At 42.4% G+C, this 24,679-nt stretch overlaps 1 protein-coding gene and 1 long non-coding RNA gene across 3 annotated transcripts in view; one reads left to right on the plus strand and one right to left on the minus strand.

The window, feature by feature from the left end:
• Window positions 1–23,235, plus strand: part of cenpi (centromere protein I) — a 148,617-nt gene extending 125,382 nt beyond the window's left edge. For both annotated transcript variants that reach the window (XM_068047499.1, XM_068047500.1), the window contains 4 exons: window positions 419–467; window positions 10,998–11,231; window positions 17,610–17,648; window positions 21,689–23,235. In XM_068047499.1, the coding sequence (XP_067903600.1) occupies window positions 419–467; window positions 10,998–11,231; window positions 17,610–17,648; window positions 21,689–21,796 (430 nt within the window). In that variant the 3' untranslated portion in view covers window positions 21,797–23,235. The remainder of the gene's footprint in view (window positions 1–418; window positions 468–10,997; window positions 11,232–17,609; window positions 17,649–21,688) is intronic.
• The window catches only part of LOC137377641 (uncharacterized), an 82,867-nt gene that overhangs the window by 40,726 nt on the left and 17,462 nt on the right, over window positions 1–24,679 (minus strand). The window lies entirely within an intron of this gene.

Here is a 24,679-nt window from a genome sequence, read left to right on the forward strand (position 1 = left end):
CACCTATTTCCACTATGCTCCTGATTCCCCCAATGCCTCAAATTTAAAATTTTGATCATCCCCACACCACCATCCCCCCTCTCTTGGCCCATCATTAGCCATGCTTTCAATTGTCTAGGCCCCATGAAGTAAAATTCTATCCTGAAACCTCTCCAACTCCCTTTCCTTTATGACTCTAACTAAAACCCACCTCATTGACTTAGCATTTGGTCACCTTCCCTGATACCTTTGACTTGGATCTTTTTTATCTGAATATGGCTCTGTGATGCTTGGAATGTCTTTTCTGTGTAAAATGCAAATACACATTTGGTTAATCAGAGTTAATTGTATAGTTTTAAGATCTACAGTGCATTATAGTTTTGGTATGCAAATATACAATGTGCGAAAAGCAACAACTTTTCATTTTTTACTTTTTCAGGTACCGTACAAATCTAGTAGCTTTGAAAACTTTGGATCCAAGTACAAATGTAAGGATGTTATAATGAAAGGGTCATTGTGAACTTCAACAGTGAATCCAAGAGAATTGCTGTGCTACAATGTAGTTAATTCGATTTTTTTTAAAATGTGAAATCTGATTTTTGTAGGTCCCTTAGTTCATTGGTCGCTCACATTAATGACATTTGCTGGGTCTTAAAACAACTTTATCAGATAATGCTCAAGGATGTCTATCAGCAGTTCTTTACAAGTGTGAAGCATCTACCCTGAGTCAGTAACTGATGTTTTACATAGTACTTTCATGTGTGTTCGAGCTTGAATTTAAATAATTCTGCACACTTTACAGACTGTTAGATTGACCACAGCTAAATGAAAATTTTATCTGATAAGAAACACACATGTTCTCTGTGTTTATTTCATGACTTGACACAGCAAGGGCATAAGACCTCCTCTTTAGCTATAGTTCTGTAAATTTATTTCTCTAGCTTCCAATATTCTTTTCAACAAAAGCTGCTCCATACTACTAGTGAAGTAAATATTGCATAATATTTATCAAGTGCCAGAAACCCACCTAATGTTTTTTTCAAAGCTGTCTTGAACCATTTACTCATTCAGGAGTACAGTTACATGAGTGTCAGCAGCCCATGTAGGCAACAACAATTTGCATGTATATAGCATCTTTAATGTAGTAAAACATTCCAAGGTGCTTCGCGCAGGCAATTATGAAACAAAATTTGACATAGAATCACATTTGGAGATATTGGGACAGTTGACCAAAAGCTTGGTCAAAGTGATAGGTTTTAAGGAGCATCCTGAAGGGTGAGAGTAGGGTATACAAATGGAGAGGTTTAGGGAGAGAATTCTAGTGTTTAAGGCTTAGGCAGCTGATGGCATGGCCACCAATAGTGGAGCAGAAAAAATCGGGGATATGCAAGAGGCCAGAATTGGAGGAGCGCAGAAATCTTGAAGAGTTGGGCTGCAGAAGGTTTCAGAGCTAGGGAGGTATGAGGCTGTGGAGGGATTTGAAAACAAGGATGAGAATTTTAAAAACAAGGCATCGCTTAACCAGAAGTCAGGGTAGGTCAGCGAGAATTGGGGTAATGGGTGAACAGGACTTGGGCGTTAGAATACAGACAGCAGCATTTTGGATGAGTTCAAGAATATGAAGGGTGTCAGGTTGGAGGCTGGCCTTGAGAGCATTGGAATAGAATCTAGAACAAAGACATGGATGATGGTTTTAGCAGCAGATGAGTTGAGGCAGGGCTGAGGACAGGTGATGTTACAGAAGTGGAAATAGGCAGTCTGAGTGATGGAGAGGATATGGGGTTGAAAGCTCAACTCAGGGTCCAACAGGATGGCAAGGTTGCAAACAGTCTGGTCTAGTCTTGAACAATGGCTTCAGGCTTAAAACTTTCTCCCCTGTACCCTCCACCCTCGCTTCCAAAAGCAAGTGTGAGGAGCTAATGGACTTCTTTGTCACTAAAACTGAGACCATCCATTGAGCAGCCTCTGCCACTTCGCTCCCTTCCCCTGGAAATTTCTGCTCATCCAATAATGGATGTTAGACAAGCAGCATGATGAATCAGAAGCAACTGTGAGGTTGAGATGTGGTGGTGAGGTCGAGCTGAATGTTGTCAACATACATATGGCACATAATATGTTTTCGATGATGTTGCCAGGGGCATCTAGATAAGAAACAGGAGGGGGTCAAGGATCGATCCTTCAGGGACTCCAGAGATAACAGTATGGGAGCAAAAAGAGAAGGCATTGCAGGTGATTCTCTGGCTAGGACTGGAAATATAGGAATGAAACCAGGTGAGGGCAGTCCCTCCAAGATGGCTAATGGAGGAGAGCCATTGGAGGAGGAAGGTGTGATCAATCGTGTCAGGCTGGGAATGATGAGGGATAGTGTGCCATAGTCACAATCACACATTATGTAATTTATTACTTTGATTAGTGCCGTTTCAGTGCTGTGGCAGGGGGTGCAACCTGATTGGAGGGGCTGAAAAATGGAGTTGCAAGAAAGATGGTCACAGATTTGCGAAGCGACAATACATTCAAGACTTTTGACTAGAAAGGGAGATTGGAGATGGGAGACAGTTTGCAATGAAAGTTTAAGGTTTTTAAAAAAAATCTATTGATGGCAGATTTGAAGGGGAGGGAAACAGTACTTGATAAGGAACTGTTGACATCAGCTAACATCAGGGCCAGAAAAGGAAGTTAGGTGGGAAAAAGGTCAAGGGAGTAGAACTTGTCTCATGGACAAGGTGAGCTGGGTGAGGGGATGATGTGAGTGAAACTACAGAAAGAGTTCAGGGCTACAGCAGGAGGGGACCTTAGGAGAAGTTGGGCTAGGCAGGCCAGGGGAAGAGAGTGAAGTGGCAGAGGCTGCTCAATGGATGGTCTCAGTTTTAGTGACAAAGAAGTCCATCAGCTCCTCACACTTGCTTTTGGAAGCGAGGGTGGGGGGGACAGGGGTGAAAGTTTTAAGAAGATGGTTTGCAGTGGAGAAGAGAAGCCAAGTGTTACATTTGCATTCCAGGATCATCCTGGAATAGCGAAAGGTAATTTTTGTGAGAAAAGACGAGTTGATAGACTATTCAACTTGGAAGGAGCATTGCAGCTGAACCTCATCATATCCTTGCCATGTACTTAGAGAATTGCTGAATAGTAATCTGGAGTAAAAACTTTGGCTGATTTCCTCCATTCCTCAAATCCCAGATTGTAATGCTTCAACTCCCTCTTGACTGAGATTAGTAAACTTGGTATGAGCAAAGGACGGAACCTGGGATTTCTGTGGCACCAAAAGGCCATCAGGAAACTGACAAATGACTCCAGCTATCTTCAAATATTTGATTTACCCTAAAGGATCAAATCTCAAACAAACCAATCAGGATTTATATTGCTTAGACTTTAATATATGTAACCTAGTTTGGCATGGAATTGTCTTGTATAAACTCATTCAATTATCATTGATTAAGGCACTGCTTTGTCAACAGCTGAAGAAGCAGTACAACATTGTTTAAAATATGTACTTCACTTTGCCCCAAAGGTAACAATAAAAAGAAATGAACAGGACACACATTGACATTTTATTTTTTAAGTGTCTTTCAGTGAAACAAGTTGCAGTTATGTACTGTGGTTACACCTATTATCTGATATAAAGACAGACAACCTCTGATCTATTAGCAACTTTATTGCTTTTTTGAAACTAAGCCTTTGGGATACTGCCACTGCCTTCAAGGGGCATCTCGAGTGAACCGACTAATTTTCTTGATCATCGTCAAAATTATTTTCCTAATCTAGTTAACACTTTCTTATTAATTATTTTTTAAAAATTAATTCATGGGATGTGGGCGACGCTGACCAGGCCTGCATTTATTGCCCATCTCTAATTGCCCTTGAGAAGGTGGTGGTGAGCTGCCTTCTTGAACCGCTGCAGTCCATTTGGGGTAGGTATACCCACAGTGCTGTTAGGAAGGGAGGTCCAGGATTTTGACCCAGCAACAGTGTAGGAACGGCGATATAGTTCCAAGTCAGGATGGTGTGTGACTTGGAGGGAAATTTGCAGTGGTGGTGTTCCCATGTATTTGCTGCCCTTGTTCTTCTAGTTGGTAGAGGTCGCGGGTTTGGAAGGTCTGTCGAAGGAGCCTTGGTGCATTGTTGCAGTGCATCTTGGAGATGGTACACACTGCTGCCACTGTGGAGGGTGGAGGGAGTGAATATTTGTAGATCGGGTGCCAATCAAGCGGGCTGCTTTGTCCTGGATGGTGTCGAGCTTCTTGAGTGTTGTTGGAGCTGCACCCATCCAGGCAAGTGGAGAGTATTCCATCACACTCCTGACTTGTGCCTTGTAGATGGTGGACAGGCTTTGGGGAGTCAGGAGGTGAGTTACTCGCCTCAGGATTCCTAGCCTCTGACCTGCTCTTGTAGCCACGGTATTTATATGGCTACATGTCAAGGGGAGATGGTTAGATTCTCTCTTGTTGGAGATGGTCATTGCCTGGCACTTGTGTGGCGCAAATGTTACTTGCCACTTATCAGCCCAAGTCTGGATATTGTCCAGGTCTTGCTGCATTTCTACATGGACTGCTTCAATATCTGAGGAGTCACGAATGGTGCTGAACATTGTGCAATCATCCGCGAACATCCCCACTTCTGACCTTATGATTGAAGGAAGGTCATTGATGAAGCAGCTGAAGATGGTTGGGCCTAGGACACTACCCTGAGGAACTCCTGCAGTGATGTCCTGGAGCTCAGATGATTGACCTCCAACAACCACAACCATCTTCCTTTGCGCTAGGTATGACTCCAGCCAGCGGAGGGTTTTCTCCCTGATTCCCATTGACCTCAGTTTTGCTAGGGTTCCTTGATGCCATATTCGGTCAAATGCTGCCTTGATGTCAAGGGCAGTCACTCTCACCTCACCTCTTGAGTTCAGCCCTTTTGTCCGTTTGAACCAAGGCTGTAATGAGGTCAGGAGCTGAGTGGCGCTGGCGGAACCCAAACTGAGATTCACTGAGCAGGTTATTGCTAAGCAAGTGCTGCTCGATGGCACTGTTGATGACCCCTTCCATCACTTTACTGATGATAGAGAGTAGGCTGATGGGACGGTAATTGGCCGGATTGGATTTGCCCTGCTTTTTGTGTACAGGACATACCTGAGCAATTTTCCACATTGCAGGGTAGATGCCAGTGTTGTAGCTGTACTGGAACAGCTTGGTTAGGGGCGCAACAAGTTCTGGAGCATAGGTCTTCAGTACTATTGCCAGAATATTGTCAGGGCCCATAGCTTTTGCAGTATCCAGTGCCTTCAGTTGGTTCTTGATATCACGCGGAGTGAATCGAATTGGCTGACGTCTGGCATCTGTGATGCTGGGGACTTCAGGAGGAGGCCGAGATGGATCATCAACTCGGCACTTCTGGCTGATGATTGCTGCAAATGGTTCAGCCTTATCTTTCGCACTGATGTGCTGGGCTCCCCCATCATTGAGGATGGGAATATTTGTGGAGCCACCTCCTCCAGTTAGTTGTTTAATTGTCCACCACCATTCATGGTTGGATGCGCCACACAAGTGCGAGGACTGCAGAGCTTAGATCTGATCCGTTGGTTATGGGATCGCTTAGCTCTGTCTATCGCATGCTGCTTACGCAGTTTGGCACGCAGATAGTCCTGTGTTGTAGCTTCACCAGGTTGACACCTCATTTTGAGGTATGCCTGGTGCTACTCCTGGCATGCCCTCCTGCACTCTTCATTAAACCAGGGTTGTCTTCTGGCTTGATGGTAATGGTAGAGTGGGGAATATGCCGGGCCATGAGGTTACAGATTGTGGTTGAGTACAATTTTGCTGCTGCTGATGGCCCACAGTGCCTCATGGATGCCCAGTTTTGCATTGCTAGATCTGTTCGAAATCTATCCCTTTTAGCATGGTGATAGTGCTACACAACACGATGGACGGTATCCTCAATGTGAAGGCGGGACTTCATCTCCACAAGGACTGTGCGGTAGTCACTCCTACCAATACAGTCATGGACAGAAGCATCTGCAGCAGGCAGATTGGTGAGGACGAGGTCAAGTATTTTTTTCCCTCATGTTGGTTCCCTCACCACCTGCCGCAGACCCAGTCTAGCAGCTATGTCCTTTAGGACTCGGCCAGCTCGGTCAGTAGTGGTGCTACCGAGCCACTCTTGCTGATGGACATTGAAGTCCCCCACCCAGAGTACATTTTGTGCCCTTGCCACCCTCAGTGCTTCCTCCAAGTGGTGTTCAACATGGTGGAGTACTGAGTCATCAACTGAGGGGGAGGGCGGTAGTTGGTAATCAGTGGGAGGTTACCTTGTCCATGTTTGACCTGATGCCATGAGACTTCATGGGGTCCGGAGTCGATGTTGAGGACTCCCAGGGCAACTCCCTCCTTACTGTATATCACTGTGCCACCACCTCTGCTGGGTCTGTCCTGCCGGTGGGACAGGACATACCTAGGGATAGTGATTGCAGTGTCTGGGACACTGTAAGGTATGATTCCGTGAGTATGACTATGTCAGGCTGTTGCTTGACTAGTCTGTGGGACAGCTCTCCCAACTTTGGCACAAGTCCCCAGATGCTCGTAAGGAGGACTTTGCAGGGTCGACAGGGCTGGGTTTGCTGTTGTCGCTTCCGGTGCCTAGGTCGCTGCTGGGTGGTCCGTCTGGTTTCATTCCTTTTTATTATTCGTCGCGGTTAGGTACAACTGAGAGGCTTGCTAGGCCACTTCAGAGGGCATGTAAGAGTTAACCACATTACTGTGGGTCTGGAGTCACATATAGGCCAGACCAGGTAAGGACAGCAGATTTCCTTCCCTCAAGGACATTAGTGAACCAGATGGGTTTTTACAGCAATCGACAATGGTTCCAGATTTATTAATTAAATTCAAATCCCACCTTCTGCTGTGGTGGGATTCGAACCCATGTCCCCAAAGGAATACTCTGGGTCTCTGGGTTACTAGTCCAGTGATAATACCACTACACCACCGCCTACCCTGCATTAATTCCAAATGTTGCATTATATTTTTAATACTCTTTGCTTATTCCTGAAGATTAAACATCCCTGGACATTACATACTTCCTTACTCTGTCTAGAGTCATAGTCATTTACGGCACAGAAGGAGGCCATTCCACATCAAGTCCATGCCAGCTCTCCATAGATCTATCCAGTCAGTCCCACACTCCCTCTCGATCCCCGTAGCTCTGCAAATTTATTTCCATCAAGCGGCCATCCAATTTCCTTTCGAAGTCATTGACTCCGCTTCCACCACCCTTGTGGGCATTGAATTCCAGGTCATCACCACCCACTGCACAAAAAGTTCTTCCTCATATTCCCCCTTCATCTCTTGTCCAAAACCTTCAAACTGTGTCCCCTGGTCCTTGTACCATTTTTTAATGGGAACAATTTTTCCTTGTCTAATTTATCTAAGCTTGTTATAATCTTGAATACCTCTATTAAATCTCCCCTCAATCTCCTTTGCTGTAAGGAGAACAACCCCAGCTTTTCCAACCGAACCTTGTAACTAAAATCCCTCATCCCTGGAACCATTCCGGTAACTCTCCTCTGCACCCTCTGAAAGACCTTCACATCGTTTTAACACTGCATATTTATACAAATACTGCTCACATGCTGAGAAACATTCTGCTTGTGTCCTTCTGCTCAAACTTCTTTTAAGGTGTAAAAACAGTCCCTTTGAGTAGTTCGCTTACCTAAAAGCACTGGCCAGTATTACCAGAAAGTGTTATCCCAATTTAATAATTGCGCAATACCTAAGTTATATTTTATTTTGTACAAATTGTGTATAGCACACTTCCTGTACCTGTTGCACTTTTTTCCCATGTTGCATGTCATGCTTGAAAAATTCTTAATTTGAAAAGTTTTTTGCAGCCTTATATACCTTTTTTGAAATGCTTACTTCTGATTGGCCTGTTCTGCCAAGTTATTGCTTACATAGCCTAATTCCCAACCTCACTGACATCAACTGTTGCCTTCAGCTTAACCTGAGATATATTTCATATAAAATCTTACAACAATTTTTTAAAAATAATTTAATTTTTTCATTTCTAATAGTTTTCTCTGGCAAGAAAGCTGTGTTTTTATTCAATTAATTTACCATTCCTGATCAGCTGTCAGTTACTGACGTTTTAAATTAACTTCTTCCTCAGAATATTGTAATTTTTTTAGTACAAAGGAATGCAACTTGCTTTTATTTGCTCGAAAAGCGCACTTTTCCTCTTGCAGGCAAACATTTGCTGCCTGTTTCCTGCCTCAATTAGTTTGTTTAATGTATTTCTCCCCTTTTGCATATCTTTATTTCCTTGTTGCTCAAGAAGCTTGCATCAGACAAGCTAGGCTGTTTCCGTTAATTCATAACTATTGCTGAGAGACCAGCCATTTATTTACTTATTGCCCTGTTGTGTTCCCCAGTTCATATATCTATCATTTTGCCTCCATTGCTGAGAAGGCTGATGTCTTTTAATTTATTTCTTGTGAGAAAACCATACCAGTGAACTTTGCTGTTGCTATTGGCAAGATAACTGTTATTAAATTTGTATGGCTAGCCTGTTCCCTGGATCTGCCATTTAATTAATTAATTTCCTGCCTCAGTTGATTTGCTTTCATTTGCATTGCCAGTTGGCCTGATAGCAATAATATATTATATATAGTGTGTACCTGCAATTGTCACATTTACTTGTTGCACAATCAACATCACATTTTTTAAACCAATACTCTTAAAAGGCATGTGTATCCTCTGACTTATTGTGGGCAATAAACTTGCTGGTTGAATGTTAAAAAATTTTGCTTGTAGTGCATACTTCACTTCCTTTAACATTTTCTCTTGCTATTTCTGTCGTGCCTGCTTTTTCAGACTAGATAACTTTATACTACACCTGAGTCTCATTGTGATCTCCTTGCTCTGCCTCCAAGGTAGGTGGTACTGTGGTGCTGCTCTCAATGTTTCTCCACCTCAGTGTTGGATAAATTGGGCCAGCACTGTATCTGGCTTCATCTGCATCTCATAATACAAATCACAGTGCCAGTAGTTCCTGCCCCTCTCCCTCCCTAGTTGATGCAGACCTCAATTGCTGCTGCCTCCCAACTCCCACTTAATTTTCTGGAGCTATCTTAACTGTAAATTATACACAGTTAAGCAGTCCAACAGTGGACTTTGTTATTTACATAAAAGAACTGGCAGATGGTCAGCAACAGTATCCTCGAGGCCTTGATTACTCAAACGGGTTGGGATAAGCGAATACTGATGGGAGAAAAGGGAAAGGCACCTTCTGGCTGTAAAACATGCAGAGTTAGCAACCCACAATCTCCTCCGTGCTCATCTTGCCAGACCAGCAAATGCTACCAGATACTGCCCTCCTTCACACAGTCCCATGCCAGATATTAGGGCTTTTACATTCCTGCTCACCAGCTCTCTCAGACCATGGGACAGACCGCGCTCAAGTCACTGGATCCTACAATCTCCCACTCCACTCAAAACTCCCAGTTCATGGGTGTCGGAACCCCTTTCCCAGAGTCTACAACTTCCCACAGCCATGCTTCCACACTGCACTCGCAATCTTTCACTTCTTTTGGACAATCCCTCCCAGTGTTTCCAAATCTCGTAGCTTCTCTCCTAGTTCCACATCCTTGTTATCCACCCCATTTTTCCACAACTATTTCCTCCAATACTTCCATACATAGCCTTCCTAGTACTGCCATACCCTATGACTCCCTTCCCAGTACTCCTATAAGCCAGCATCTCAGCCTAGCATCATCTTTCCTCCTTTACCGCAGCCTGACACACTGTTACCAGAGCTTTCCTCACCCAAGCACCTTATAATATCCCTCTGCTCCTGCCAGACGTTCCCACCCAGTGCTTACAGATTTCAAAACCCCTCGCCAACCCCACCCTGACTTAATACAACTGACCATATAGCACCTCCTTTCCTGTGCTGCTGCTTATTGCCTGCCTCCTTGCTGGAACATATTGTATCCTGGCTTTTTTTTTAAAAAAGGAAGATAAAAATAACTATATAAAACATATGCTGGATTCACTCAGCAGGTCTGGCAGCATCTGTGGAAAGAGAAGCAGAGTTAACGTTTCGGGTCAGTGACCCTTCTTCCGGAGTTCCGAAGAAGGGTCACTGACCCGAAACGTTAACTCTGCTTCTCTTTCCACAGATGCTGCCAGACCTGCTGAGTGAATCCAGCATTTCTTGTTTTTGTTTCAGATTTCCAGCATCCGCAGTATTTTGCTTTTATATAAAACATATGATCATAATCAAGGCCATTTGACATTCCTAGGAAGTATGGGCAGAATCATTGAATTTGATCCTAAATCGGAAGCAAAATACTGTCACACTAGATCAGTGGCACTGATGGTATGTTGTGTTAAATGGGAGAAAACAGCATATTCTCTGATTCACCATGAGTAACTCATTTAGTTAAATGTTACTCAGGTACTTGTCCTTCAAACTTGAGTATTTTTAACTTGGTATGAACAAAATGCTGGAAATACTTAGCTGTCAGGCAGCATGAATATTTCTCGCATTGTTTTTGTTTATATTTCAAATTTCCAGCCTTGGCAGTATTTTGCCTTTGTATTAGTGTTTTCACCTTGCTGGTGAGTGTAGTAAAAAAGATCCTTTGAGGAATCCTGTGCTGAACAGTTTTTTAAGATCAACAGATCAGTTGTAATTTTCCAACTAAAGCCATTATCTGACTATACTTTTCCAAGTGTTTCACATATTCAGTGAATTTAAAAATTACCTAGGCTCGTGTTACTGGTGGAACTATCCATGTGTAAATGTTGTTTGCCGAGGAGAATATCTCTAGTTTGCACGGAGGGATCATGTTCATTCAAGAACTAGCTTACCTTATGTATGCTTAATCTTAAGATGATGCATTTTCTATACTGTTTATCTGAATGTTTTTGCACAACTTGTCTAAAAATGTATTCAGAACCCTTATTAAATCTCAAATCTGGGTAAATAATTTAATTAACTGTGGCATTCCAAATGCACCTATTCTAAATGTTTTTCAGGTGCATATAGGTTTGAAGGTGAACAGGAAAACATTTCAGCAATACAACGCATTTATGAAAGCCGCAGTCAGTTGCTTGTGGACATCTAGAAACTTTGCACAAGATATTCACCCGATGTGTATTGGGATCGAATACAATCTGCTGGCGCAGACAAGGGTTCCAGATTCCAAGAGCAGCTTTACTATCGTTAATCATCCAGCACTCATGGGACATGCCATACATTTTATCCAGCAGGTAAGCAAGATTGAGAATTAAGACCCTAAGTGCAAAGATTAAGGATAATTGGTACCAAAATGAACTGATTTGTGTCAGTGGTTTTTATTCTGTTTGTACTGGTGCAACCCTGCCATTATCTGGGAATATCGTTGTTGAACTACAAAATGGCACAGTTGTAAGCTTGAATTCAGGGCTGCAGTGGTCGAAATCTAGGCCTGTACCTGTGATCTTCTCAGTTACTGATGCTACCTTGTAATTTCATTTCTTACCAACCTATAAAGGAAAAGGAAAATCCTTTCATATTGGTACAAATCGGTAACTCCTCAAGAGCAAGAGGGATAGATCAGTTGATAAAGAAGGCATGTAGCTAAACCTTAAGGTTAGACTATCTAAGGTAATATCAAGAAATTATGTCCAGTAGAAATCATCTTTGAAGCATAATGGAAATATTTTTCTGTTGCAATTTCATTTTTACCTCTCTACTTCCACCTCTACTTAAATCTTCATTTGAGCATCGCGTTCTCTACTTCTCTTGCCTCTCTTTCAAAGTCATCATTCACCACCACCCTGTTGAGCCTCACCACTGTCGTCTTTGCTGAAATATCTGTTCTATCTTCCTCACTCTGCATTCCTTATCCTTGGTGATTTCAACCTCAGTCTAAATTGCCCCAACCATGTTTCTGTCCTCATTCAACTTATACATTTACCCACAGTTAGCTCTTTGATATATTGCTAATTTGGAAAGTCATGCCACGCTTGATGACAGTCACTGAAGCTATTTCAGCTAGTTTATTTATTTCCTTCATTGTGCTGTATTTCCCTTCCTGCGTCCAACCTCTCTACTGTAGCCCTCTGCCCTGAGGGGTGGGCGTGGTGGGGGGGTGGAATTACTCCCAGATCTCTCACCAGTAATCTCTAACCCTCTTTCCTCTGGCCCTTCACCTGCGACAACATAATACCTTTGTCACCTTGATAAACATCAGTCTTTCTGTCTCTTCAACATCCTTGTTTCCATTAGCTTCCCATCAGTCTCTGACCTTATCCATTGCCTTATACAATGTGAGTCGTCATGACCACAATTCTGAGGAATGCAGGTTTGCTATGCAACCAACCTGGTTATTTTACTGTCAGGTCTGGCAGGCTTGCCTCTTCCTGATCACCTGCCAAATCCTTCTCCTACTACAGAACATGGAGGGCAAGGGCACCCTCAAACCTTTCAACACAAATGCTACTTTTGACCTAGATCCTCACCTTGGATGCCGAGTCCAATGAATACATGGATTTCTTCATTTCCAAAACTGATTATCTACTCAGCTGTCTTCTGCTTCTGAACATTCTTTTGTTTTTCATCAGTCCTCATTCCACAGCACTTGTTTCTCTCATGTCCCTCTTGCAGCTTTCACGAGATTCCTTTCCTGCTTGAAACCCACCATCTCCTCCTGAATTGGCTCCTAATCATTAAACACTCTCTCGGCCTAATGATTAATGACTACCTTAATTGCTACCTTTTCCCTCACTCCATCTTTCAAAACTACTATCATCGTTATCTCCTTTTTTTAAAAAAATTAGGTATTTCCTTATTTCCCATTACACTCAAATTCCCAACAAACCTCTCCCACCATTACCTACGTCATAAAAAATGTGCTGTGCTGAATGATGATTTTTAATCCAAGAGTTGGAAATGTACATCAAATTTTTGAATGGAAAGCTGGAATCCGACATTCAATTTTTAAAAAAAAACTGGCAGCTAAGATGGCCACCGCAATTTGCATTGAAATACCTCATATTCCAAGGCATAGAAGTAGAGCTGCATATCTAAATAGCTATCATCCAGAACAATGGCCTGAACAGTTCAGTGAATTATCTGGGATCACCCTCGTTGGCAAGACATTCAAAGCCATCTTGCAGCATTCACACTAGTGGAGACAAACCTCCAGGGGGTAAACATTGGAACAATAAGAGCTGAGAGAGATTGGGATTCTTAGACTTGGATCTCATTAAAGTGAAAAAAAAAACAGAATCATGCGGCAGTCTCTCTCATCTGTGTGAAAACTTCATGTTTCTGTTACACACAGGAGACAAACTTTGAGAGCTAATTAGTGCAGGACCTCAGTAGGGCTGTGTCTCTCTCCAGGTAATACTGCAAGTTTCTTTTATCCGTTCATGGGATGTGGATGTCGCTGGCTAGGCCAGCATTTATTGCCCATCCCTAATTGCCCTTTCAATTGGTGTTCAACATGGAGAGGCACTGATTCATCAGCCGAGGTTGGGTGGAGGGGGAGATTTGGAGGGGGGTGGTGGTGGTGCGGTAGGCAGTAATCAGCAGGAGGTTTCCTTGCCTATGTTTGGCCTGATGCCGTGAGACTTCATGGGGTCTGGAATCAATATTGAGGACTCCCAGGGCAGCTCCCTCCCAACTGTATACCACTGTGCCGCCACCCGTGGTGGGTTTGTCCTGCCGATGGAACAGGACAAATCCAGGGATGGCAATGGTGGTGTCAGGGACATTGCCTATAAGGTATGATTTCGTGAGTATGACTGCATCAGGCTGCTGCTTGACTAGTCTGTGGAACAGCTCTCCCAATTTTGGCACAAGCCCCCAGATGTTAGTAAGGAGGACTTGCAGAGTCGACAGGGCTGAGGTTGCTGTTGTCATTTCTGGTGTCTAAGTTTAGGTGGTCCATCTGGTTTCATTCCTTTCCTTAGACTTTGTAGCAGTTTGATACATCTGAGTGGCGTGCTTGGCCATTTCAGAGGGCATTTAAGAGTCAACCACATTGCTTTGGGTCTGGAGTCACATGTTGGCCAGACCAGGTAAGGATGGCAGATTTCCTTCCCTAAAGGACATTAGTGAACCAGATGGGTTTTTAAAACAATCAACAATAGTTACATGGTTACCATTAGACTAACTTTTAATTCCGGATTTATTAATTGAATTCACCACCATCTGCCGTGGAGGTTTGTCTCCACTAGTGTGAATGCTGCAAGATGGCTTTGAATGTCTTGCCAACGAGGGTGATCCCAGATAATTCACTGAACTGTTCAGGCCATTGTTCTGGATGATAGCTATTTAGATATGCAGCTCTACTTCTATGCCTTGGAATATGAGGTATTTCAATGCAAATTGCGGTGGCCATCTTAGCTGCCAGTTTTTTTTTAAAAATTGAATGTCGGATTCCAGCTTTCCATTCAAAAATTTGATGTACATTTCCAACTCTTGGATTAAAAATCATCATTCAGCACAGCACATTTTTTATGACGTAGGTAATGGTGGGAGAGGTTTGTTGGGAATTTGAGTGTAATGGGAAATAAGGAAATACCTAATTTTTTTTAAAAAAGGAGATAACGATGATAGTAGTTTTGAAAGATGGAGTGAGGGAAAAGGTAGCAATTAAGGTAGTCATTAATCATTAGGCCGAGAGAGTGTTTAATGATTAGGAGCCAATTCAGGAGGAGATGGTGGGTTTCAAGCAGGAAAGGAATCTCGTGAAAGCTGCAAGAGGGACATGAGAGAAACAAGTGCTGTGGAATGAGGACTGATGAAAAACAAAAGAATGTTCAGAAGCAGAAGACAGCTGAGTAGATAATCAGTTTTGGAAATGAAGAAATCCATGTATTCATTGGACTCGGCATCCAAGGTGAGGATCTAGGTCAAAAGTAGCATTTGTGTTGAAAGGTTTGAGGGTGCCCTTGCCCTCCATGTCCCCAGAGCACTAGCCTAGGCCTTTGGATTACTCATCAAGTGACATTACCACTACGCCATGAACCCTGTCTGCGAATGCAGAACATTAAAGTCTAACATTGCTATAGACAGAGACCCCAGGGAGAAGGCCACCTACATCACTGTCTCCAAGTAAACTCTGAACCAAGGGGGCCACTTGACCAGCCAGGAACTTCAGGATCACGATTTCAGCCAGAAGACAACTGAATCATCAGACCCAGCAGGTTTGGCAGCATCTGCGGAGAGAGTAGAGTTGACGTTTCAAGTCCTGAAACGTTAACTCTGCTTCTCTCTCCGCAGATGCTGCCAGACCTGCTAAGTATTTCCAGCATTTCTTGTTTCTATTTCAGATTTCCAGCATCTGCAGTATTTTGCTTTTATTAAATTTTCAAACCCCACAGACTATATTATTTTTATTTGTTCGGGACTCTAATCCAACCAAACTATCCTCCTTCACTCTGTGGCCCATTTGTGTGTGAAAGTTGGAGCTGAGTTTATTAATTTATTTAGATCGGGATTTGATTTTAAGTACAATAAACTAACCTCTTGTTTAAACTCAAGAAAACCGGTACGATTTGTTTTGTTATGATCATTGCACAGTGGCGCAGTGGTTAGCACCGCAGCCTCACAGCTCCAGCGACCCCGGTTCAATTCTGGGTACTGCCTGTGTGGAGTTTGCAAGTTCTCCCTGTGTCTGTGTGGGTTTCCTCCGGGTGCTCCGGTTTCCTCCCACATGCCAAAGACTTGCAGGTTGATAGGTAAATTGGACATTATAAATTGCCACTAGTATAGGTAGGTGGTAGGGAAATATAGGACAGGTGGGGATGTGGTAGGAATATGGGATTAGTGTAGGATTAGTATAAATGGGTGGTTGATGGTCGGCACAGACTCGGTGGGCCGAAGGGCCTGTTTCAGTGCTGTATCTCTAAACTAAACTAAAAGGTTAAACACTCACTGAATTGGTAAGCATACCCACTGTTTAAAAAAGGAATCAACCCTGTTGTGGTGAAACAAGGAGAGGGACAAGAGGGGAGTCGTTTGACCCCTCCTCACCTGATTATAACACCTGTTTGATTCCCTACAGGTTTTACTGTGCCTAAAGTAGTCAAATTCACTCTCACGTTTGAATGGTCACAATTCTTATTTGTGATTCAGGTTTGTGAAGTTGGTAATGATGGTAGACAAGCATTTTACAACCTTTCCTCTGGATCTTCATGATTAGTTTTATTCCATGTTTTAATTATTTAAGATGTAAAGGCTGGTTACAATTTTGGTCCGAAGCAGACTGTTTGAACTCTCCTTATCTTACTTTGTGAAGCAGCTTCTCAGTTGGAAGAGCCTGCACCATATGATGGGCCAATTAGCCCCCTGTGCTATAACTTCTATAATGTTTGATAGGTGTACTATGTGAAAAACACTGCAATACTACTGCTGCTCTCATGATTTTTATGTTCAGTTCCATCGGTGTGTAGAATTTTGGGGGCATTTTTTGGCATGTAAAATCCAAATACTGATCTGTTCTGGCACTAATACATTTCAGTTGTTGCATTCATGCTCAACTGAATACAAATCAAATTTCAGGAATGTCCTGAGAAACAAAGCATGTCAAAAATCACTGATTTCGGTGGCTGGCTGTGCAATGCAAAAGTATTTTGTTAATGTGAAGATCACTGGACATGCTAGATATTACTATTGTTAGTGTTTAATTATTATTTAATCTTGTTGGGATTATTGCAATTTTTAATTAATAACTTTCCATTCCAGAAATTTAATGACTAGAATTTTTGTCATGACTGAAATGACAAAAGCATATTGATATGCGCATTTATCCTTGCCTGACATTTTGTGCAATGCAATCATATTTTTGCTATAGTTACAGTGAAAATATTACTGACCATACTAGTCTAACTGAACAATAATGTTGAACAAATTAATGAATTTTGTTAAAATTACTGTAGTTTTTGAAAGCTGGCCTCAATTAAAATATTGATAACTGGATTTTTGTTGTCACAAACGTTATTTAACAAAGTATTTTATCAATAACACTGAAAATACCTATTGTAAACCCAGTAATATTTTTGTTTAAAGGACATTTGCCGTAATTGAGTATCATGGACTGCAGGTGCATGGCTTTGCACTAATGACACTCCTAGATGTAAATGGTCCTCCTTTGTCATTGCACTGTTAGGACACGGCTGTTTGCTCGATATATTCCCGCCCCACCACTGACTCTTGACTCTTAAAGATTGACCATGTCTGATTTAATGGCTTTTTGATTTTTTTTCTGACATTTACTTGTTTGCAATTTTTGTGTCTGATTGCATTATGACATGGGTTGCTGTACATTGTAATATTGTAATTCTACTGAAGCAGAGTTTAAACTACGATTTATATATATATATCTATGATTATATCTCTCTCACATAGAATTTGTCCACAGGAACCATCATTTATATAGTTCCTATTATTATCTCATGATTGGATCATCATGGTTTGAATTTTTTTTGCCTGGTTTTCTACAGTGCAATGGTGCACCCATCAATAGGTTGGCTGGCTTGCCTCCTATAAGGTCATTGCGAAATTTTTCACCTAGTTACCCTGACAAAGAATCAAACTTCCAAATAAGGTGGTGGTAATTTTACCTTCGATAATCCAATATTCAACTTATTTTGCAGGGGTGGCCCAATGGAAAGAAGCGTTTGCATGCAATACAGGTATGCTAAATAGATGTATTCCGAGATTATTGGGTGAGGAAATGAACATTGAGTAATTCATCCAGGGCCCCTTGGGTACAGATGTGATGAACTGGTGTATTTTGATACAAATTGATAGTTTAGCCTACATTTCCATTTGGCTTTTGAAACTCCTCTTTTTTGCTGCAGTTTCTCAGTTGACCTCTTCCCTATTTTCCTCTCTCCTCCCCCACTGTTTTGTCTGCTTCCTCCCTTCTTCCTTTCACCACTCTCTCTCCAGCGATTACCCATCTCTTTCTCGACTCCTGTCTCTTGTCATGCCCCACTCCCGTCTCTCTCCATCATTCTCTCGTTCTCTATCACCCTCTGTCTCATATATTTTCACCCTCCCTCTGTCCATCTTGCCTTTGAGTCAGAGGATTGTGGATTCAGACAACACATATAGCCTATGTTGACACCAGTGCAGTACTGAGGAAGTGCTCCCTGTAGCAGATGTTGTCTTTTGGATGAGATATTGAACCAAGGCCGCACCATTCCCGCCTCCTCCTTCCCTGCCCTCGGTGCATGTGCAAAGATGCATGGAACACTGAATGTGGAAGTAACATTTACACCACAAAAGTGTCAGATAATGACTATATCTACCAGTCTAACCACCTCCCCATGTCATTCAATGACATTACCATCATTGAATCCCCTATTATCAACATCCTGGGGGGGGGTCACCATTGACCAAAAACCTAACTTGACCTGCTACATAAATACTGTAACTACAAGAGCAGGCCAGAGGCTGGGTAGACTGCAGTGAGTAACTCACCACCTGACTCCCCAAAGTTTTTCCACCACCTACAAGGCACATGGTAAGAGTGTGTTGTATGAGTGCAGCTCCAACAACAATCAAGCTCAACACCATCCCAGGACAAAGCAACTTGTTTGATCGGCAACCCATCCACCACCTTAAACATTTTGCCCCTCCACCACTGGCGCAGTGATTACCATCTACAAGATGCACTGTAGCAACTTGCCAAGGTTTCTTCAACAGCACCTTCCAAACTTGTGACCTCTACCACCTGGAAGGATAAGGGCAGCAGACGCATGGAAACATCACCATTTCCAAATTTCCCTCCAAGGCACACACCACCCTGACTTGGAAATATATTGCCGTTGCTTCATCACAGAGACTACAGCGGTTCAAATATGTGGCTCACCACCATCTTCTTGAGGATAATTATAATGGTCAATAAATACTGGCCCTGCCAGTGACGCTCACTTCCTACGAATGAATAAAAAAACATAAAAATTCCAAGGAACTTTTCGAAGAACAGCAGATGAGTTCCGGTGTCCCAGCTAAAACATATCCTTCCACCAATACCACAACAAGAAGCTATTATCTGGTTACTTATCTCATTGTTTGTGGAACTTTTCTTTGCACAAATTAGCTGCCACATTATGACAGTAACCATGCTTCAAAAGTAACTTCCTGACTGCCTGGTGTGCCATATAAGATCGCAATGATACAAACCTTGGCGGGACTGTAAGCTGTGAGGACACAGAGGCTACAAAGAGATATAGATCGGTTAAGTGAATGGGCAGTCAGGTGGCAGATGGAGTATAATGTGGGGAAGTGTGAGGTTATTCATTTTGGTAGTAAGAACACAAAAGCAGAATATTATTTAAAAGGCATGAAACCTGTAACTGTTGATCTGCAGAGAGACTTTAGTGTACTCGTACAAGGAACACAAAGTCAGCATGCGGATACAGCAAGCAATTAGGAAGGCAAATGGCATGTTGGCTTTTATTGCAAGGGGATTGGAGTACAAGAATAAAGAAGTCTTGGTACAATTGTACAGTGGTGAGGCCACACCCGGAGTACTGTATGCAGTTTTGATCTCCATATTTAAGGAAGGATATACTTGCCTTGGACGCAGCACAGCGAAGGTTCATTAGATTGGTCCCTGGGATGAGAGGGTTGTTCTATGATAGGCTGAATAAACTAGGCCTATATTCTCTGGAGTTTAGAAGAATGAGAGATGATCTCATTGAAACATGCAAGATTCTGAAGGGGCTTGACAGGGTTGACACTGAGAGGTTGTTTCCCCTGGCTGAGGAATCTAGAACTCGCACACAGTCTCTAGATAAGGAGCCAATAATTTAAGACTGGGATGAGGAGAAACTTCTTCAAAGAGTTGTGAGTCTTTGGAATTGTCTATCCGGAGGGTTGTGGACGTTCCATTGTTGAGTATACTTAAGACTGAGATAGCCAGATTTCTGGTGTCTCAAAATCAAGGGATATGGGAAGGGGGCAGGATAGTGGAGTTCAGGCAGAAGGTCAGCCATGATCGCATTGAATGGGAGAGGAGGCTCAAGGGACTGTATGGTCTACTCCTGCTCTTATTTATTATGTTCTTATAAATGTGAAATTTTTTCCCCTTTCTTTCGTCACTTTCTGTCTCTCACCTCACCATTCTTTCACCCCCACATCTAATTCTCTCTCCCTTATTCTCGTGCGTGCACCCTTGCATGCAATTTTTCCCCCCTCCCTCTTATTCCCTTCCTTTCTTCAGTCTCCTTTTGGTCTATCTTTGTCTTCCTCTTTGTTTTATTTCTAACACATAAAAGTATTTAATATAGTAAGAGCAAAGCATTACAGATGCTACTAAGTATTTCTAGCATTTTGTGTTTTTGATATTGTACTTGTCTATATTTTCTATGCCTCCAAGGTCCTGCGATTATATAAATTGTGCCGCATTATAAATGGCTGGTATTTCACCCAATTGAGGTTTGAAAGTCTCAAAATTGACATATGTAGTTACATCTCTCAATTAGCCATATATATTTATTTGTTCATGGGATGTGGGTGTCACTGGCTAGGCCAGCATTTATTGCCCATCCCTAATTGCCCTTGAGAAGGTGGTGGTGAGCTGCCTTCTTGAACTTGCTGTAGTCCATATGGGGTAGGTACACCCACAGTGCTGTTTGGAAGGGAGTTCCAGGATTTTAACCCAGCGACAGTGAAGGAACGGCGATCTAGTTCTAAGACAGGATGGTGTGTGGCTTGGAGGGGAACTTGCAGGTGGTGGTGTTCCCATGCATCTGCTGTCCTGGTCTTTCTAGGTGGTCGAGGTCGCGTGTTTGGAAGGTGCTAAGGAGCCTTGGTGCGTTGCTGCTGTGCGTGTTGTAGATGGTATACATTGTTGCCACTGTGCGTCGGTAGTGAATGTTTGTGAATGGAGTGCAAATCAAGTGGGCTGCTTTGTCTTGGATGGTGTTGAGCTTCTTGAGTGTTGTTGTAGCTGCACCCATCCAGGCAAGTGGAGAGTATTCCATCACACTCCTGACTTGTAGATGATGGATAGGCTTTGGGAAGTCAGGAGGTGAATTACTCGCCACAGGATTCCTAGCTTCCGACCTGCTCCTGCAGCCGCAGTATTTATATGGCTATTCCAGTTCAGTTTCTGGTCAAGGGTAACCCCCAGGATGTTGATAGTGGGGGATTCAGTGATTGTAATGTTATTGAATGTCATAGGGAGATGGTTAGATTTTCTGTTGCTGGAGCTAGTCATTGCTTGGCACTTGTGTGGCGTGCATGTTACTTGCCACTTATCAACCCAAGCCTGGATATTGTCCAGGTCTTGATGCATTTCTACACAAACTGCTTCAGTATCTGAGGAGTTGCGAATGGTGCTGAACATTGTGCACTCATCAACGAACATCCCAACTTCTGACCTTATGATTGAAAGTCATTAATGAAGCAGCTGAAGATGGTAGCTGAGATGATTGACCTCCAACAACCACAGCCATCTTCCTTTGCATTATGTCTGTCTCCAAGTTTTCCCCCTGATTCCCAGTGACTTCAGTTTTGCTAGGGCTCCTTGATGCCAAGGGCAGTCACTCTCGACTCACCTCTTGAGTTCAGCTCTTTGTAGTTTACTATCTCTGAGTAACTACCCTATAAATGCCAGGATCATAAATTGGAACCTTACTAATTCATGTCAGTGATTTATCCAGTGACAGAGCTGCATCCTGTGGAATATCTTTTAACTGCATCATTTGTTTTTGATTAGGGAAAGGTATGGAACTGGTACGTGGAGTATTTGTACAGCCAAGGACTTAATGGACTTAAAAACTTCCTTGAATCCTGCATCCACACATTGTCCAGCTCAGAACACTAAACTACAAGCTGCTGCACTACTAAACTCTACCATCCACAAATTTGAGATCTTCCAGCATCTATCTGTTCCCTTTTAGCTAAATGCACAATATACCAGCTGCTTCCCGAATATACAATAAATGTGGCATCGGAATAGATGGAAGAGTGATGTTTAATGAAGGAGTTGAAAAGCTTTCAGAAGGAAATGGGTCCATATGTTAATCCGAACACATCGGCCTTGCAGGTCTGCTGCATTGTTCAGGAACCCACAGAATACTGAATCTGTAAGAGCTAAAATGCAGTGTTGCATTGAACTATACTATGATCCAGAATAGTTGACTGGGATGGCACACAAGGCACCAGATTATGTCTGTAGTGTGAAACATTCCACATTATTTTATTGAAATATCTGTGTAAGGAAACATATGAGAAATAGTGAAGACTGGCAGACAGTGTCGAGTGATTGAGAATGTTATTGGACTAAATAGTCATTGAGAGGGCGAAAACGTCTTGCAAAATTGTGATCATAAATAATTGAACCACTAACTTACCAGTAAAATGTTTGCATTTAGTGTTCTGCTTCATGTGTTAGCATCCATCTTATTTTCCTCAAGGTAGGTGGACCATTGCAAGAGCTTTCTGAAATCACTTGTTACTGTATCATATAATGTTGGAGTGCACAACTGTATAGCGTCCCTCCACTGGGGCATTTATAAAGTAGGCCTGCTGAGCATGTTGCTTTTTAAAGTATGGGTTGGGGTGGCGAGGGGGGTGTGTTTGAATAAAATGTGATTATTTGACCAAATTGTTGTTACAGTGCTTACAATTGTTGCTGGCAATTGAACTTGAACTGTCTTTTTAAAAAAGGTCAGAATTGTGTAATATTACTTCCCAATGCCTCAGGTGTTTAAAGTAAAGAACTTACATTTTTATAGTGATGCGTGAAATTTCAATTCGAGATGGCATTTTTCTTCGCGGTGTTATTGATTCAAGATAAATTTTCTAACAATCAAAACAGTCTCTGAAATGGAACCTGAGCCAATTAAAATCAAGATTCTTACACCCATCTTGAACTTGTAAAACAGTACATCGCCCTGTCACCCCTCGTGGCCCGCTTTGCTTCTTCGGACAGAACGAATGGCTGAGAGGAGGGAAGCAGCCCGTGGCCTACAGCCAACGTCTGGAGGGATGGGGAAGTGGGAGAGTGAGCTGCTGGAGAGTGGGAGGGCAGTGGGGAACAATTAGTGAGCGGTCTGGATAAAGTGACCGATGAGGGCGAGTGTTTTTTTGCGCATGTGTGCATTTTGGAGCGCTCTGATGACGTCAGTGGGTCACTGCGTTGTCAGGTGTTACTGATTTTTACCTCATGACAGACATATATCACCTGCAAAGCATGTATAATTTGCGATACGCTCACTGAAGGATTAACAATTATACCATTAAAGCAAGATTTGAGAAATACGTTGGTGTGTGTACTTATTTTTATTCCATCTACAAACTTGTGTGTGACACCACTTCCTGCCTGTACTCTGTCATTGTTATAACTTTGTTACACTTGTTATGACACCATTTATCATAACATATTCACTTCCAAATTCTCATCTCTCTCTCTGTCTCATACTTTGTTTCTTATTTCATTCACCTCATTTTCTGAGATTTGCTTTTTAATAATTCCCCAGTATTCTATTTTCCCCGAAACTTTTTCTCAACTGATATTTTCTTTTAAAATATATATATTTTTTAAAATCCTAGACATTTTTTATATTCTGTTTTGCAGGTTCACTTTTTTAACTCCGATATTCCCCATTTTCCCACTCTCCTTGATTCTCCACCCCCCCCCCCCCCCCCAGATTTTCCTATCATGGGATTTTGCACTCAGCCATTCTGATGAAACCAAATTGCTTTAAAAGTAGTATATACTTTACAAGTAACTCCACCACAGGCGATCTGCTAGTAATACACTAAAAGTGTTTATTTTCTGTACACAAGACCTGTTACCTTTTTTGAGTAATTCTTTGTGTATCAGCATTTATGTTGGTTCATCAGTGTGGGTGACTTATTTGCAATCTCAAATATATTATGCTATTGGCAGGGATAGCCCACTGAACCTTGGGACACCATGCTGCTTAAAGTGCTTTTCTGTTCAATCTGCACACATAGGGCATGCAGCCAAGCAAGCTCCTGGAAACTTCTGGGTTATTTGCCCTAATGTTATCCTGCTGAGCTGTGACTTCTGCCCATTGATCCACTCCATAAAACATGAAATATTATTGTTTTATGCAGATTTCTAGTTTTAAATTTAAAAAGTAACATTAAGTTACAAAAATAGTTCCGAAGAGAGAGATTTTTAATTTCGTTTTTGACCTTTCAATCAGGGCGGGAAATACTTTTCAATAAGCAATTTTTTTTTTTTTGTTTTCGAAAACTGCCTGAATAGTTACTCTCCTCGTCCAATCCTTTTTCCTCCAGTTCACAAATACTCTGACTTCTCTGGACCTAGTTCACAGCCTCACTGTATCCCATCCAATCTTCACAGCTAGTTCATAGAAACACTTTGTTTCCCCTCCAAGTTAATGCCAACATTATTCTTCCTCTAGTTCCTCAAATCAATCTGATATTCCTTCCCTCTCCCCAATTCAAAATGATACTCATCCTACCCACCAAACTACTACTTAATGTCCTCTTGGTTATTGTGACACTCTGCTTTCCTCCCCCAACCCCTGCATAAATGCAACCTTCTGCACCTACCAAAAGTGCTGTTCCCAGCTTCTGTCCTTTCTCTCCCTTTGTAGAGCACTGCACTTGGTTCACCTTAGTTCTTAACTTCTCCTCTTGCTGTCCTTCCCCACTACAAGTATTCATCCAAGATTTTCCCCTTTCCCAAGTGCCACTACCAGTGAGCACT

The sequence above is a fragment of the Heterodontus francisci genome, chromosome 15, assembly GCF_036365525.1.
Source record: "Heterodontus francisci isolate sHetFra1 chromosome 15, sHetFra1.hap1, whole genome shotgun sequence".
Lineage (NCBI taxonomy): Eukaryota > Metazoa > Chordata > Chondrichthyes > Heterodontiformes > Heterodontidae > Heterodontus > Heterodontus francisci.